Genomic DNA, 17,871 nt, shown 5'->3' on the forward strand with positions numbered 1-17,871 from the left:
CGACAGGATGACGATGACCGCAGGATACCGTTCCATCATCATCGGTTGGTTAAATTGAAAATTGAGTTATTAGGTCATCTACCAGCGGTAGCCTCGCTTTTGGCACACAACAGCATCCGTGTGTGTGTGTGTGTGTGTGTGTGTGTTTCCAGCAGAAAAAACTGGCACACCGCAACAACGGCACAATGATGCGCCACTTGCTGCACAGATATTCAAGCCTGACCGTCGGTAGTGGTGATGATGGCTATCAACGGTCCAGCGCTATTCTGATGAAATATTTCGTCCCTGTGCTTGGTAAACGGGAGAGTGTTCCTCATAGTGAATCCGTGAGGGCTACCTCCGAACACAACGGCAGCAAAAATTTCCTTTCCTGTGTGACCTTTTTCGTTACCAAACGCAGATGATGCATGCAGGTTTGCAGGCCGAGAAATTCTGATAACCGCAAAATTCGATTAAAATGAATCCGACGTAGTATGGCGATGGTTCCGATCTGACCGAGGCCTCAGCTATTGCATTCTGTTTGATTATTTATTTTAAGATCACACAATCAAGGTGCAAAGGGATCGTATATTGGTCAACCATTTCGTATGCAGTTTCTTCTTTACTATCTACTTCAGTAGCATTTCTCTTTTTTTCATATGTCATGTTCAAGTGACAGCTCGATTTAGTGTGGTTTTTGTGGGAGTTGGCAAATAAATGTCTCCGGACAGCTGATTGAAATGTTAATCCCTTTAGATTGCAAATAGTTCGAATCATTCAAATTCTCAACCACAACCGCAACAAATCACATCAAATTGATAACACATTTAAAAATATTCTAGCTTAACCTACGTTAGCTAACCGATGATATTTATTGTCTGAATTATTCGGTTTAATAAAAATTAAATTTCGATTCCAGCTTTATTTATGCTTTGTGTTTTATATCTACTTTACCATTTAAGTAAACCAAATCACCACAGCCGGTAATTGTATAACACTTAGTATAACACACCGTTCCTTTACACAACCGGCACAATCGTTTCTAGATTTGAACATGAACGAAAAATAATTAGATACAGCTGCGGAATTTACTCGCACCACAGCTCCCAACCTGGAACCTCTCGTACTAACAATTAACATGGTCTTTCACCATTTTACCGCAGTGCCGTGTACTGCACATCGAAATGTGGTGTATTTATTGACCGGTGTGTGTCGGTGAGATGCAACGTGCCGTAAATTGAATTTTTAGACCAAAACAAACCCAAATATCCAAACCGCAACGATCGATCGTTCGAATCCGTGCTCTCGGTTAAGCATGAAGAAAGTGCGGAAAGCGACAATTTGAAGGACATCCTGGTGCCCCGGGAAGAACCCAGCACTGCTGGTATACCCTGCAACACCTGCAGTGGTCTTTTTACCTTGCTTTAATATTTAATCGCGCACACTATCGTTCAACGACGTCGTTATTCACTAGCCTCCCCGAACTAGTATATGCTCCGGAAGTGGGCCTTCCCTTTTACAAGGGTTCCGCGTTTGTCCAAACTGACCAGTCCGGTTGCTGGCAATCGGCTTTGTGCAGCATTCGGTTTGAAGATTCGGTCGTAAGCCACATGTGCCTTTGGGGCTTAAATAATTCAAAGTAACCAATTCGACCCAGTATTGCCCACCCGGAAACCCGGATGGGTCTAGCCAAATACGTGTAGTGTACACCGCTACACAACTACACGCGACGGGAACACTTGTCTATCAAGGACCCGGTTCCGAAAGCGAGTGCGCGCTCAACACTAACAAGGATATATGGCATCCGCATCGTAACGAGTTGTTTCACGGTAGTAAAGACGGATTCGTTGAACTTCGGGGTTTATCTTGCAATCATGGGGAGATTAATCACCACCACCAACCACCCGGGAGCCGGGGATACCACCTTCGCGAATCTGATTCCATCAGACAAAACTAATGGCAGTTTAATGCCACCGCTAGCTAATAATTTTCCTCCCAGGATGCTCCAATAGGGTTGCCCGGATCGATCGGTAGGATAATGGAGAGCATGATTGGGTGAGCATGACTGGATGGCACGAATGACGGGGAGGGCAACTCCACCAGGAGCACGCCAAAGTGGAAAATGGTACAATTGATCAGATCAGCTCAGACTCAACAAATTCTGACGATCGGAAATTACTTTGAAACGGTGGCAGCTGGCAACCGATGTGAAACGATGCACAAACGGTTCAATATTGAAGCGGTACTGTACAAATTTCACATCCATTACGACGGTTTTGGGGGTTAATACACCCAGGAGCTGTAATGTATGTACAGTAGAGGATAAATCATGCACAGATTTTAACTTTAAAAATATCGTTTTTGTTAGAATTTAGATTCAATCTCAGAATTGTCAGATTATAAAAGTTAGCTGAAGAAAATTGTTTCATATTACAAATAATTTTACGTGATTTTTCGTGGTGCGTTCGGTACGGTGTGCCTTGTCCACAGGAAGATAACCTTATCAGACCATAGAACCCAATATACCCGGAAGGCATCCTAGCAGCTCAGACGAGTAAAGAAAAATCTGTCACATATCGCGTTAATAAAAAAACCGTTCCACATTCGATCTCTCCCGTCCTGCTTCCTTGACTTCACCCGACGAACGACCGGATCTGATTTGACTTCGATGTTACCTAGACCGTACAACGCCCGTAATCCAATGCTAATATCGAAGTCACGAGGACATCCGTCTGTCGTACCATCGGGCCACCTGAACGTGCTCATACATAAGGCATATGCGAACCCCTGACTCAGCCTCACCCCTGGCCACCCGGTCTAGTGCAATTTGTGCCGTTCTAGCGATTGTAAAACCAGGGGAGATGAAGGCACGAAGAGGTGAAATCGGCGAAAATAGGCTGTCTGGTGCTTTAGGCTTTGGCTGCCGCCACTTGCTCGTGTGCTATGTCGCGTCGGTGGTCGTTTCACCACCGCATGTCACTGTTTGTGTGTGTGTGTATGTTCTTTAGCCGTCGGCTGACTTGACAGTTTCACCACCATTCTGCCATCATCGTGCAGCAGATACATTAAATATTTGATTTAACGTTCCAACTACTCGCGTTGTCAGGACGTTGTCCCGATCGTAGACCTATCGCTAGACGGATTTTTTTGTAGGTAGCCCTATTCTACCAAAGATACATCCAGATGTTGTATTATATTTTACGAGAAAGTTGTTAATAATTTAGCATTTTGATCATACATTCTTGACAAAATAATATAAATTGATTTATAAGTAGTTGTGAGAACATCCATTAATTCGGAGGGTGTTGTTAAAGCTCTGTGAAAGCTTCCTTCTATCCCGGAAGCGTGTTTCACCGCCACAAAACATCTGCCGGCACACATGTCACCCCGTGTAACACGGGTACAAAACACGGATCCAATTTTCATTTCCGACTCACTCCATTGTACTCGGGCAACAAGCAACCCTCTCAATACACACCCCCAGAAACGGGTTCGCAACCCTACATACTAGCAGCTCGGTTGCAAATCAACAGTCACTCGGTGGCGCCCTGTTCCCGTGACAGCTCGTTGGGGGCTGGAAGGGGATACACAAAACACGAAAGAAATATCACGACCCAAAAGACTCCCTTCCTTCTTTTTTTTTGCTTTCCCTTCACCTTCCCCCACCGTTGGGGTGGTTCCATCTCGAATGGATTAAAAATGCAACCTTAATCCGAGTGCAACCACTCGAGGATAAAGTGCAGCAAGCGCAGTTACGCGGCAGCAACAGTGTGTGCGCGCTAGTACAGCGAACCACCCCGGGACCGGTTGTTGAACTTTTCCGCTTTTCCGGCCACCGTTCCATTCTCTTCCGCGACCCGCCACCCGGGTAGGATCTGAAGAAAGCAGCCTACCGAAGCCACCGGTTGGTTCGGTTGGAAAATATGCACAGACACAATACCAAATCGCTTCCGTTATCCGTTTCACTGCCGCCCCTTACCGTTTCGCACTTTAATCCACTTTTGCCGCCAGGCAGGCGGTTTGGCACGGTAAACGAGAATTTGCCCGCCGCTTCCCGCGGCACAGGGTGGTTCTCGGGGATCGTGGCAGGAAAATTCCTCTTTCACTCTCGGTTAGTAGGAAAATAATATCGCAAACCTTTCCACCCGGCGGCCTCACGCGCTTTACCTCAAGTGCTTAATACTTGGGCGCTTTTCGAGCCTTCTCGCTCGGTACTGGCGTTGGCCTTTTTTACGCCCACTGAACAGTTGGAGGAAAAGACGGGATTATTACCGGGAGTTGATCGATAATTGTGTTTGGTTTATATCGCTGAGACTTCTTCGCTTGCCTTGCCCGGCCGTGTTCGGATAAGTTTTCTTGCGCATTGTGCCAAGTTGGGCAGTAGCTTTCTGGCCCGATAATGGCGCCATCACACTAACCAGCCCGGATTCCACCGTACTGTTGGTTGGGCTGATTTATACGAGCTACCTAAGTGTTTCGGAATGAAAAATAAATGCAACCAGTTTACCATCCCAGAGCACTTTAACCTGACAGCTTCGGGGAAAAGTTTCCGTTCGCGCGTTTGATTGATTTTTGTTTTTTGACTGTTTACAAAAAAAGTTTTGTTACAAAGCAAGCTCTTCGATTCACTGTACTTACTCTAAGTTTGCTGTTTTATTCCCGTAGCTTAGGCTGAATTTTAAAGAGGAAAAGTTTCGATCGCTACCGTTTATCCCTCCGGATGGTGTTGTTTTTAAAAAATTACGGTTTGGAAATTAATTATCCCTTCAACCCAGCTACCTCCATCTAGATGGGATCTCAAGTTAAAGTACAAGAAGAGCTTAATTTGTGATTGATTGATTGGACAGGTGAAAGAACGTTCAAAAGATCAATTCAGGTGCCATTAGCTAAAGTGTGAGGATTATTTGTAGGCATTATATCTGCTAAGCAAAGGTTGATACAGTGTGAATTATGGTAAAATTAACATTGAACATTTTATTTTCAATTTTTCAAGTCATATAAGGAAACCATAACTTTAGCTCAATTTGTACGCGTATGAGCACTTGATGGGCGCTTTTTTCAGTTTTTAGTGATCATATCAAGTTAGTTTGAATTTTTACTATGAAACCTGGAAATAGGTTATCCAAAGTCTTAAAAAAGAATTACCTATTCCCGAACTAACTTTTCATTGAAGCGACACACATCAATTTGTAGATCTTTTTACAGAATTTGTATGTTCTCCTCTCGGATAACATCCGATTACAAATCCTTTTTACACTGTCACAGGCACTGATTTACTCAGAAAAAAAAAAACTTCATCTGAAACTTTATCTCAACGATGCCAGAAAAAAAACGATCCACTTCCTGCCGCTGACAACAAGATTTGGCAAGAATTTGCAGTGGTTTCCGTTTTTTTCCCCTCTCGAAAAGCGTTTGCATACCACGCACAAACTACTGAGATTCTTCCACGCTAGGATTCCTGTGTTCAAAAATCCGTTTTGCAACCAATTGAACCTTGTGCAAACCCTTATGCTATCGTGGCTGGCTCGCAAAAATAAAAGTACGACAACTTTGTTAAGGAAACTTTGATGGGACTCCATGTGACTCGACTGGAAAGCTCTCTTTTCATGAAGTGCATCTGCACACGAGCAGCAGGTGTTGTTTTTTTTTTTTTGCTTTTCCTTCAGCAATATGCAACCAGCAGCCCAAACGACGCTGGAAGCCTCTAAAGGTGCCGTAGATCTGTTTTTGTGCTTATTTCGATTTGCACCTGTCACAAAAAAAATTGCCAGTTGCGACAATTTCATTGTTAGCAAATGCTCGTACTGGTGGGAGCGAATGAGTTTGAAGTTTGTTTGATGTGAAAACGACCTAAAAAGTGCAGAAAAAAACGAGAAATCAGGTGTCCATGTCGTCTGCACTGTTCCAAGCTGGCAGTAATTAAGCGCTTCGTGAAAGTTCAAAATGTCAAGACATGCTGGGTGCTGTACCATTTCACTATCAGACAGAAAATATTGGATTCTACCATTTTCTCAAATTTCTCAAACCACAATTGGTGCTGGCAGACCGAATGCGATGCGCTTTGCTTTAAGCCTCTTTGCTAACTGCTCCGCGGTAGTGTCATGGAATCCTATTACGATTCTTTTACATCTATAGCATTTTTTTTATTGTTGTGATCTATAGTGACGTGCTATTGGTGAGAGAAAGGCAACAAGTTTCCACAACACCTTGAATCATAAATCACGTGCCAGCTTGCATTTTTTTCCCACCACCACCACCACCACACTTTCCCACTTTGCTCTTCGTAATAAACTGTCAAACAGTCTTCAGCTTCATTTTATGTTCCCCGGTTTTTGAATTCAACTCCACACAACGTCAGCTTCCCTTATCGGTGCCTTTTAATCACTAAGCAAAATAGCGAAAGAAAATCCTTTCCACCTTACTACTACTACTACTGTTTCACCATGAAAAATACACCCTTGAGACCGATTTATGGTAAGAACGGAAAGTGGATTGCTCTCGCAAGACAAACACACACTTGCACACCCAAACACACCAATGAACCATTTATCTCTCCATGTGCATCCGCGCTCCATTGCCGAAGGTCGGAAAAGTGCAATGTCGCGCCACGTGTCTGCACCGTTTCCCAGACACCGCAGATATTGTGCCGGGTCTGTGACCAGTACGCCGTCTCGGCTTCGGTTTCGCTTTCGCGTTTTTCGCGACGACGATGCGCACGCCATCGACCAGACGACAAAGAAAATGAACAGCGCTTTGAAAGGAAAAACTTTTCCCACGATCCCTTACTGGTGGTACGAACAGCAGCTGGGAACGCGGAACGAAAAATGCATACCTTCACATCCAACCAAACCGAACGTTGGCAGTAGTGCATCCTGCGGTGGTAGATCGAGACGTTCTGATTTATCTGGCTCTAGGGTGACGCGTACCCTTTATCTTCTGTTCCGTGATTGTCTGAAGTCTGAGTTATTATGTGTCTGTCGTCTGACGGCATGCAAGACAAAATGGAGAAAAGAGAGAAAGCATTGAGCAGGACCTACCATTGCAACTGCATGTTATAATAGAACACGAAAAAAACAAGCTAAACACACACAAAAGCACCCGGTGCAACCACTTTCGGTTGCTGATGAAACACTTCTTTCATCACGGAAGCTAGCCCGGAATAACACAAAAAACAGGCAACTTCCACAATTCGATTACCGAAAGTCTCTGCTCGACTCCACCATTTTCTTAGTTGCCAGTTTTCTTTATCGCTTTTCTTTTGTTTTTTCGTTTCGTTTCCAGAATTTCACCCAACACATCGCCGAAACGGCGACTCGCGGCAGAAAATGGTCAAACGGAGTGGCGCAGCAGGAATCAATCGATTCGCACCTCGGACGCGATCAGCATCGGCGACAGTGACACTTCCGGTGACAACAAACCGTCCTCGCACGACGAAACCATCATCACGACGAAAAGTCCAACACAAACAACACTGGTAAGTGCGGCCAGAAGAAACATTATTCTTTCTTGTGTATTTAAAAACGAAAGTGTTTGCTATTTACGCGCTCAATATTAAGAATTGTATATTACAATCATGGTACCTCATGCAAAAAAGGATGGAAGCTCAATTTTTACATTAAAACAATTTCGATTCTGTTCTGAAGTTTCTAATTTGATTTAAATGTATTTTATATTCTCTATCACTCATAAAGCTCAAACGCCTAAAAGTATGCAATTTTTTAAAGTTTGCACGTCGATCTCTATAGATGCTGTCACTATCGCTTGTGAAACATTAGTTGCATAATTTTAGGCGTTAAAAGTTTTAAATACATCTCAACAAAATTACATTTGGGGGTGTCGCAAAGTCCTCCATTTTAATTTTTATTCTATTTCCAAGGGGAATTTCTATTTATAAATCTCCTGTTCAACAACCTTAACTTTATTTTAACAACATTAAAAATATCATGATAGCCTTTATGAAAGGTACAGTTTGAACCTCGAAATAAATGAATGTCCCCTAATCCTGTCCTAATCTCTAACCAACCTTGACAACGACCCAAAAGGACGTTTAAAAATATACATCAAGATTCATTTGTTCGTTTTTTTCCTTTTCACGTCACGCAAAAGGGTATATTTAAGCACACTCTCGGATCTTATCCAAATGCGTGTCATGTTTCCGATGGCGTATCAGTTAACACCTCACAAACGCACACACACACACATACAGCACGCAACATTTCTATTTTATTTCGTCATGCATGATCCTTTCGTCGCTTTGAGCTCACCTTTTTCTCCTACGAAGTCCACCTGCAAAGGCCGTCCTTGGAGATGGATTAGCACCTCCAGTGCGAGTTTTTTGTGTTTTTTTTTTGTATCTCCATCTACCTGTTTGCTATCGAAAGTGTGAACCGTATGTCACTTTCAATCAACTGCCCTGGTCAGTTCATGCTTACGACCTATGGAGCTTACTTACAAATTTGCTCATTTTTCGGCAGACCCATGAAAGCACTACTGTTTTCGAATAAGCGAATGTTATTTGCAAACAACTTTCACCTGTTTCGCTTAGTTTGCATTTGGCGGCAGTATGGAAGCAATCAGATGAATGGCCCTGCGGTAGTGCAGGAAGAAGAAACAACACATGAAGAGCCGGTCGGCACAGCAACGTATAGATGGGAAAAGCCAACCACAAGCAGATTGATGTGGTGGGGTTATAGATATTTTTTTTTCTTGTTTCACTCATTTTATTTCTCTTCCTACTTGAGGCTTCCGAGCACAAAACGTAGTGGTTTCTAGTTTCCCTTTCGAACAACACAGACCCCTGTTAATCCTTTCCCTTTTCGGTATGGGGAAATGGAGACGCCCGGTTGCTCACACAACTGTTGTGAATTATTGATATTCTTTGCCGGTCCCGGACACGTTCCAATGCCAAACTGATGAAGGCTTAGCCGTGTCAGCAGCAGCATGATGATGTGGTCCTCGAAGGCAGAGGCCTTCTTCGTATGGTCTGACTGTTCGACCAATCGACTATTGACCTCGTGCGGTGCTGGTCGGTTTTCTCCTTCCTCACTCGATGGCATATCGGCAAATGGCCTATCTATGTTGCATGTGGCCCTGAATAAATTATCTTTTTTTTTTTTCTAGGCAGAGCCATACTTCTTACCTTACCATGAATGCATGGCGGCAGAAATTACGCTCGAGCTTAGCATTTGTCTTGTAATGAGAGAGCGCACATCGTGGTACGATTGATGGAAAAATTTACCCACCAATTGGAATCCACTTGCTTTCAGACGCTGTGAGACAGTAATTATAATGTATGGAACAAATTCAAGTCACATTTTAAGACAATAAAAACAATTACTTGAATATTTTATTGAATGATGTTAAATAATATCAGTTCTATTGCTATAGTAATCCCTTAGTACTCAATGCCGTGCAATAAATTTTTCTCCTCATAACTACTTGTAAACAAACATTCATAACAGCTATCTACTTTCACGAACTCTACGCTGGAAAACAACAATCCAATTTCCAAAATAAAAAAAAAATGCTTCGAAAAAAACGACCAAAGTGTGGCAATTGGAATTGGCGACAAATATTATCTTTCGGTGAATGGTTCTAATAAATTTGAGCAAATTTAAAATTGCACCCAGCTCGCACTCCGCAATTTCGCTGTGTTTGCTTAAAAAATAGCTCCATAGCTCCGTCATGCGAATGTGCACTGCCGCCGGCATCTTGCTCCGAGGGTAGACTATTTTTCCCCCCCGCTCATTTGACCATCCGTCTGCTTCTTGGGAAACGGTGGAAGGAAAAGATAGTTTAGCTTAAGTACCATCAACAAAACCATCTTCATGTTACGGCCACTGTTTAGTAAAACATTTGATATTCTCTCGCAAACATAAACGGGGAATGTGGTGTGTCTACGGTACGGGAGAGGAATATGCCGGATCGGGAAAGGAACGGGGGAATAGTTTTCTTCTTCCCTTTCAGTTAAAAAAAAAACGGCAAAGGAAGATTTTGGGCGATTGCGAGGGAATGTCCTTGTTGGTTTCCTCTTTCTTTTTCTTGCTGTCCCTTCGTACAAGTTCGGACTTCCGGAAGATTTGAACTTGGCGTTCTCTTCTCTCTCTCTCTCTCTCTCTCTCTCTCTCTCTCTCTCTCTCTCTCTCTCTCTCTTTCTCCCTCCCTTTGCTAGTTCAGCATACCCACATGATGTCTAACTGTTCAAGCTGTGTGCTTCATCCGACTATATCGCTATCTGTATGTTGCGCAAACAAGCATACAAGCACTGGAGGGTTGCGGAGCGAGCAATGAAAACGTTGCAGACGGAAGCATAAATCACATAAAAATGTAATTTCTTCCAGCGAAATCCTGCCCGTTTTCGGTGGGCTGCTGTTAGACGAGCACACCATGAAGGCAAAAATCTGGCCGTAATCGGAATAGCACCCATGAAAAGATGCTTCGACAAGGAGGCGAAACGTTAAATAAATTTCCTTTCCTTCTGCGCTCGGGACAACTATTCGCTTGTCCAAAGCAAGGCGGAGCCCCACCTCCCAGCACGTCAAATGAAACGGATAAAACAAATGATAGTTACCAAGATTTTATGCCACAGACAAAATTCTTTCAATAAACATTCGCTTATTTTTCGTTGATAAGAAAGCACCAGCAAGAAGGTCTCCCCCTTGCCGCAATCACAAACGAACGCCATATTTACGGAATTCGGAATAGACAGCTTCTGTTTACTTTCTCCATTCTAGCGTGCTGATAAATGGAAGGGAAAAGCTGATGCGCTTTTATGTGCGACGTGCAGCAGCATTGGGAAACACGGGGAACCAGTTTCGAGATGGATATCAAACCCTATTATCGAGTAATAAGAGGGACTGTCTTTTGCGTCCTCCTTACTTTCCCCCTCCAGCGGGGATGTAAAGGCAACGTTCGATGTTGGTACTTTTTTTTCTCCCCTATCAACCCCATTCTTTCGGGAGCATCTTTACCTAGCTGCTTGGCATTATTTATCGACGCTCCTTCCTGTTTCGTAACCGTTATTCACAGGCAAATGAATTCGCTGGAAATGATTATCCTTTTTGCCTGTGATGTTCCAATAGTTTGCAGCCATCCATTCGCTGTAAACAGATAAATTCCCAGCCGAGCATTCATCGTCGTACGTTTCGTTTGGCGCAGTAGATGCAAACATGTTTTAAAATCTTTTCCTTTCAATTTGTTTGCAGCGCTGCTCGGCATTACAGTTACCGGCAACGGCTGTGAGATTGATTCGTTTTACCCGATTAAGGCTGCCGTTGAAGTTCTTCTTTTTTGATTACAATGATTGAAATGGTGAAATGCTCGATAATCGTAGAATATTCAGCTGGGTTTTAATAACATTTCACAAATGAAAAAAAAAAGATGAATTATTTGCTCAAAATTTTCTTCGTGTCCAGTATCGTTTTAAACTCATTTAGTATTTTCCGCCAAAGAAATGGAATGCTAAAATTCATTTTCCTCAAAAACAGATATAAAACCTTGAAGTTAATGATATTTTGTAGTAGATGGAGCCAAAAGACTAGTAGAAAGTATTTGAAGATTGTGTTGTTCTTACTCACGATAAGGTACGTTTTCACGGTTCGCGGAAGGAAACGTATCCTAACCAGTTTGAATTGAATCCTAAATTAAATTGCCAACCAATGTAAGCAAAACGGTAATATACGGAAAGCATAAAGAAGTACATATTTCTGTTGATTAGATTTTCTTTTTCGTAAATTGCGCAATCATGGAAAAGATAGATATTTCGTACCACTTTTTCTCATCAAACCATATCCGCTGTATGAAGTAAATGTAGTACACCAAACTGACAGCTGTCAAATACTAGAAGATCATTTGACAGCTGTCAAAAATACGAGGTGAAAGATTAATACCAGCTAGTAGTTGTAATTGAATATCTTTTCGTAAATTAACCTCCACCAATAATGCTAAATTTAGATGAATCTTTCAACACAACATTTTCTTTTATTCCCAATTTTCGCCACCCATGATTTTTTTCTTCATAATTTTATTTCGTCCTTCTATCGTTATACGTCTAATAATCACATTACTGTGCTTGTGCTTTTACACCTCCAGCCAAAGACGCGTCCACCGAATGCGATGCCCCAGCGTTACGCAAGTCTTCCATGCTCGAGTCCACCCAAGTTGCAGGATTTGTCCGGATCAAACGATACCGCTGGCGGAAGTCTCGACGGTGGCCGGAACAAGCTCGGTATCGGTATCAGTGCCGTGCACGATGCGGTTCTACGGGGGATGGCTCGATTGCCTGGTAAGTTATGGTTATCGTCTTCGATCCATCGAAACTAGTTTGTTCTAATGAATGTTATTTAACAAAAGTACGATAAGTATAATCAATTTTTTAAAGCACATAAAGTGTATTTTTCCTACCGAAACATCAAACAACTACCTTTTTTGGTAATAACATTTGCGCCATAATTAGCCCAATTATGAATGCTTCAGTTAATAACCGCCAGTTAAAAATTCCCTGAAACCAGGGGCAATACACACCAATGCAACGTTTCCACACTTAATAGCGTTTGTGGTTGAAAAATTAAATTTTCATATCAGTAGCCACCACCGTGCACCATAGCAGTGCTGTGATCCTTGCTGGGTGTTTTATCCTTTTTGTTCCGTGTCGTTTCGTTCGTTCCGTATTAAGCCGTTCCTCTCGGTTGCTGATATTCCCTCAGGTGTGTACCGTTGCCAACGCCAACAGTATTGCGTTCTAGAAATTGCTTTCGAGCATAACACAGAACAAACAAAAACAAGAATTTGGCGAGTATATTTATATTTCGTGCTCTTACTTCACACGAAGCTTTTCGTACCGGTTTCAGTTGGCCAGTTTAATCGGTAAGTTCTTCCCATCCCGGTGGGGTGGTGGGTGCGGTGGATTGACATTTGCCTCAACTCTCCACGGTGCACTTTCACGGAAGGATGAAATTATGTGCACCACGGGAAAATGGTAAGAGCAAGAACCGCTCGCTCGCTCGTGTCCATGCAGCAACAAACAATCGATGGGAAACTACCCGTAGATGCATGGCCGGTACGGCAACAACGATTAACGGAGATGGCCTACAGGCACGCAGCTGGCTGACGCTAATAGTGTGTGAGTTGCGATCGTCATTATCTTAAGCTTAATTACCAGTACCAAATTTAGATTGCAAGCTTTTCTTTCTCTCTATCAAACACGTTATTGGTTATGCTGTAGTAAAGTTGGGATAATTTTATTTAAAAACCAATGTGATCTAGTTAATGCAAGCTGCAAGGTTCAGTGTGTTGATTTTGAAGCAGCTCTGTTTCAATGTCCCTATAAGCACAGGCACACAAACGCAAGTGGTGCAATCGATAGATGATAACCTTTAGACATCATTACTCGCTCGTCCGTATACTGACCGAACGCTTTGATTACTGGCCTGTGCACAGATCAATTAAAACCTATATTTTATTCCTTTTCAATCATATTTTCGTAAACCAGTTTCGGTTATCAAAAATTGAAACACTTAATAGTTATTAGGAGGTGCATGAAAACCACGTTTAGTCGTCTGAAAATAACCAACCAAGTTTAAACGGTAACTTTGTAGCTGTAGATGTTGAAGACGAATTCACGAATCATGCAGATACTTACCGGTGGAAGGCCCTTTTCAACCCTTTCGAAATGGTATTGGTACTCCTCGATTGTACGCTTAACCTCATCTTGATTGTGACCAACGCGGAAATCGTGTGTCCCGGACGCGTATTGCATATATAACGTCTTATCCGGAGGCGACGAGTATATAGCTGCTATTGCGGCGTAAGGATACTCCGTCGTGGTACTGCTGGTAGTGATCACTTGTTCCGTCGTAGTACTGCTGGTAGTGATCGTTCGTTCTGTCGTAGTGGTAGTTCGTTCAGTTGACTGGTCGGTTTCTTCGATGATTGCTGCAGTCACCTGGTCGATCTCTACAATAGATCAACATACAAATCAGATGCACTCGTTTACATGACGACACAAGCGTGTTCGCAGCTAGTTGCACCCACGTACCATTATTGCTTTCCCACTCTTCACCAAAACCGTCCTTCGCCGGTAAAGGACTACTGAAGACGTTACCAATTAAAAGTACACCAATGGCCCCAACTAAAAAATATTTCCCACTTTCACAACAGCTTCCAGTCATCGTGAAGAAACAAGGCGAACCTACAAAAATCAACCTGTCTTCGTAACGATCGATACGACACTGCGCGATTGCACAGTCGAACTCAAGCAACGTTGTGCTTTAACGTTGTCCGTGGCTGCAGCTCAGAGGGATTGTTTTTTTTTACCATTTCCTTCTCTCCGGCACCGTCAGCAGTGCTCTGGGGAATTCCCCAGATGATAAGACGAAGTGAACGAAATCATCGTTTAATCATCCGTTCGATTCGCAATTGCTGTGGAGCACATAGATTGAACTATTAAGTTCTTTTTTTCCATTTCATTCTATGTTGCCGTTCTATATTTGCCGGATAGACCAACTTTAATCACATGAACGATTGCTTCTTGTTGGCAGCTCCAACTTATTTGCTTAGAACAGCTAATTTATTACTGTATCCTGCTTGTTGTAATTATATTATTGTTTTATTATTTTATTGTTATGTTGTTCAAGTATTGGCATCTGTTTAGTTGATCGCTCTGTGGTAATTGTTTACTGCTTTATGCTTATCGCTTAAATTTGAAATTGATCTTCACAATCGCGAGCAATATTCAATGGTTCCACAACATTTAAACGGTGATTAATTGAAACAGGTTATCAAGTTACTGATCACACTTGACCCAAGATGCTAAACACCCAATACAATGCTAAACAACCTAAACATTAATCGAAGAGCTTGAAATAATCAGAGACGTGCCAGGTGTGCTGCATATAAAACACACCTGTGACATAATGTAACGTTGTCAATGCTTCCGAAACAGGTCAACACAAAACATGTAGCGGATACAACACAGGTTTTTAGTAACACGCAAAGCGGCAGTGCATTTATGTAGCTAATTTAAAACGTTCCGTCCAAGGATGTATTTGACACACAACCTTAAAGCTGCACTGTCCTTTACTGTTCTACCAGAGTTCCGAGAGTTCGTCTAGAGTTGTACTCCCTGCTTTTATGACACTCGCTTCCAACCGATTGTAAATCCTTTCCCCTCCCTAACCCCCGTCGTGCACTCGTGCTTGGGTGCGTCTATGCTGATTTACTGACTGCTAATAAAGTTTTACGACGAGCATGATCGCACGGTGGTTGAAAATCAAAGAAGCGTTTATGCGTTTCCACACGCCAAGCGGTCACAGTGCTCGAACCCTCTCCGATGCGATATTTGACACCCCAAGAAGGGTTTCCAATTCGTCCGTAGACAAAACAGGGCAACGCAACGCAAGGTACCGTGCTGGCTGTTGAGGGCTTTAGAATGATAAGGGTGTAAGCATGATTAATGCGTTCGGAAATAACTGAGCTATTGTCGGTTTGGCGCCTCGTACATCAAACTTCATCAAACATCAAATCCAAGCGACTGGCAAACTAGGGACGCATTTCGGAGTTTCGGAAAAGAATCACTTACAATGAAATCTTATCCGTTCGAGGAGACACGCATTAGTGGGGTTTCTTCTGGCAAGGTTTGGGGAAAAGCGCAGTCTGATTCGTTGGTAATGCGCTACAACTTCTTTTATATCTTTCAGAGTTACATTTCACTTTTCAATGGATAGAAATAATTTGCAAGTTGGAATTGGTCGATATCTACTATCTATTTGACATTCTTTTTTTTTCCTCTTTCTCTTCACAGAACCGATTCTTAACGAGCACCCCGTAACAATCTATCCTGGCCGGGCGTCACCGACACGTCGCATGCCACCGCGTACCCTGTCCGGTTCGATGGAACGCCATCGGTTTCCAACGTCAGATAACTCCACCTCCACATCGCAGGAAAACTCCTCGCCGGAAAACAACGAGTCCGAGTACAACGAATCGTCCCTATCGCCCACCCACGGTCACCTGCAACCGCTGCAAGGTGGCACGCCCGTCACCTCACTGTTGAGCCGAATATTTCACCAAAATGCGACCGGTCCTCCTCCGTCTTCTTCCGCAGCCGCTCAACACCATCTGCACCATGGTGCGACCCATCGTGGCCATCGTAATCCTCACGGGCCAGGTGTCATTCCGGGGCTACCCTCAAGAACCGCTGGACGACCGGACAGTGACGATGAGCGGTTTTCCGATGACTCGCTAGAGGAATCCTCACTTCCACCACCTCCCGGTCCACCGACCGTACCACCACCGCCGTCCCTATCCGCACCGGTAACACCGTCGAAGCGGCACAGCATTGCCTGGGAGGTGAATCTTGACGATCCGGCCAGCTTCGGTGATCCTCTCATCATCACACCGAAAAGCTCTACCGCGGTCAGCTCGAAGGTAAGCAAACCGGACGTAAATAATAACCACCATAATCTTTCCTCACCGACGGGAAGCTGTTACTCCCTGTTACGGGCAACAATTATTACTTTTTAGTATTGTAAATATGGGTGCAAAAAATACGCACAACCTTCACAACTCAATACTTCGGCTAACCAACGGAATTGAGTTCCAGCCAACACAAACCTTTTCCTTCGGCACTTAATGAGGCGTGTTAACGGAACCGATTTCGATAATCTACATGCTAACCCCGTTTTAGTATAGACCCTTTTTTTGTTTTGGTTAGGAAAGTATCCTTACGGAAAGGATTATAATGGCAAACGGGAACACGTTTTTTGTACGTGCCAGCGCGCGCCAGCACACTGTTGCGTTTTACTGTTGCGTGTCGAATTTTACAGCCCCTGGAAAAAGGGAAAACAAGCTCGACCCACTTCTAATCATAATTATCATGATTCTTTGTATTCTGCTAAACATTCTTTTGTACATTCAGTATGTGTGTGTGTGTGTATGCTGTCTGATTAATTTGATGGCTGTTTGTATTTTGTTGATTGCTATCAAAGCGTTTGTTTGTTTTTGTTTGATTAATCACTGATAACTGCAGACTGTCGAAGTTTACGTAAATTTTTCGTACAGTATTACAATGGTTTAATGGGAAGCAATACAAATGATTATATTTTTTTCAGCTTAAACTCAACTGTAACTCGCACTTGTTGCAGCTCTTGTGGAACTTTTTTACTCAAAATTACTGTAATTTGCTTCTTAGTTTGTAAAAAAATGTAACCCGTTTGTTGTATTTAAAATTATTTTAATTTGTCATCACTAAGTTTTCATAACAGCTTAAACACATTTCGCGTTGAGTTCGTCCAACCTGCCAACCCTAAAACAGCTTTACCATCACGGCCTTCGAAAACCATTCAGGCACGTGCTGTTTACAAAAAAAAATGGCAATTTCAATTACGAAAAGTATCCCATGTCTCATAAGAACCCATCCACCCTGTTTCCCCACTGGGCCTATTTTCCATGCTCTCATATGTCGTTTTTAACAAGCGAAAATGACCGACCACAAGAAAAAACAACCCCCCGAAGCAGCCCCTGGGAAGCCTCGAAGCACCGAACTACTTGTGCTGCCACTATAAACACGCGCATCAAACCATCAGCTTCATGATGTTCGCTTCGTGCGAAGGATCCATTTTTCCATCTATCCTCCCTTGCAACACTACGGTATTATCACACTTTTCATCTCTATTTATAAAACCGACGGGATGTGAAATATGAGGCCACGTTTCATCTCCCGTGTTTGCGAGCATCCCAACAGAAGAAGAAAAAAAATATGACACGGAACGCAACAACCACCGAACGGTTGCCCCAACGCTTTCGGCAAACTTTTTGCCCAACTTTCCCGAAAACCCCCTCGCCCCAAAACGTCGTTACTTTCGAGGTGCTTTATTGGCAAGTTGGCGTAAATTT

The 17,871-nt window shown here is 43.1% G+C and overlaps 2 protein-coding genes across 4 annotated transcripts in view; one reads left to right on the plus strand and one right to left on the minus strand.

Annotated features, from left to right (window-relative positions):
• Window positions 1-17,871, plus strand: part of LOC128301407 (mucin-5AC) — a 92,009-nt gene that overhangs the window by 39,112 nt on the left and 35,026 nt on the right. For all 3 annotated transcript variants that reach the window (XM_053037857.1, XM_053037859.1, XM_053037858.1), the window contains exons 4-6: window positions 7,261-7,453; window positions 12,070-12,262; window positions 15,779-16,404. In XM_053037857.1, coding sequence (XP_052893817.1) covers window positions 7,261-7,453; window positions 12,070-12,262; window positions 15,779-16,404 — 1,012 coding nt within the window. The remainder of the gene's footprint in view (window positions 1-7,260; window positions 7,454-12,069; window positions 12,263-15,778; window positions 16,405-17,871) is intronic.
• On the minus strand, window positions 13,201-14,181 carry LOC128301408 (uncharacterized). The gene is made up of 3 exons (XM_053037860.1): window positions 14,015-14,181; window positions 13,619-13,932; window positions 13,201-13,535 (listed from the first exon to the last, which is right to left on the minus strand). Exons 1-3 carry the CDS (start codon window positions 14,145-14,147, stop codon window positions 13,494-13,496), a joined length of 489 nt encoding a protein of 162 aa, XP_052893820.1. The 5' UTR covers window positions 14,148-14,181; the 3' UTR covers window positions 13,201-13,493.

This window comes from Anopheles moucheti, chromosome 3 (assembly GCF_943734755.1).
Source record: "Anopheles moucheti chromosome 3, idAnoMoucSN_F20_07, whole genome shotgun sequence".
Taxonomy (NCBI): Eukaryota; Metazoa; Arthropoda; class Insecta; order Diptera; family Culicidae; genus Anopheles; species Anopheles moucheti.

Coding starts and splice junctions, on each gene's coding strand:
- LOC128301408 (XM_053037860.1), bottom strand. CDS start 14,147: ATGACTGGAAGCTGTTGTGAAAGTGGGAAATATTTTTTAGTTGGGGCC. Junction 13,933..14,014: donor AGAGTGGGAAAGCAATAATG/GTACGTGGGTGC, acceptor GATCTATTGTAG/AGATCGACCAGGTGACTGCA. Junction 13,536..13,618: donor TTGAAAAGGGCCTTCCACCG/GTAAGTATCTGC, acceptor GGTTATTTTCAG/ACGACTAAACGTGGTTTTCA.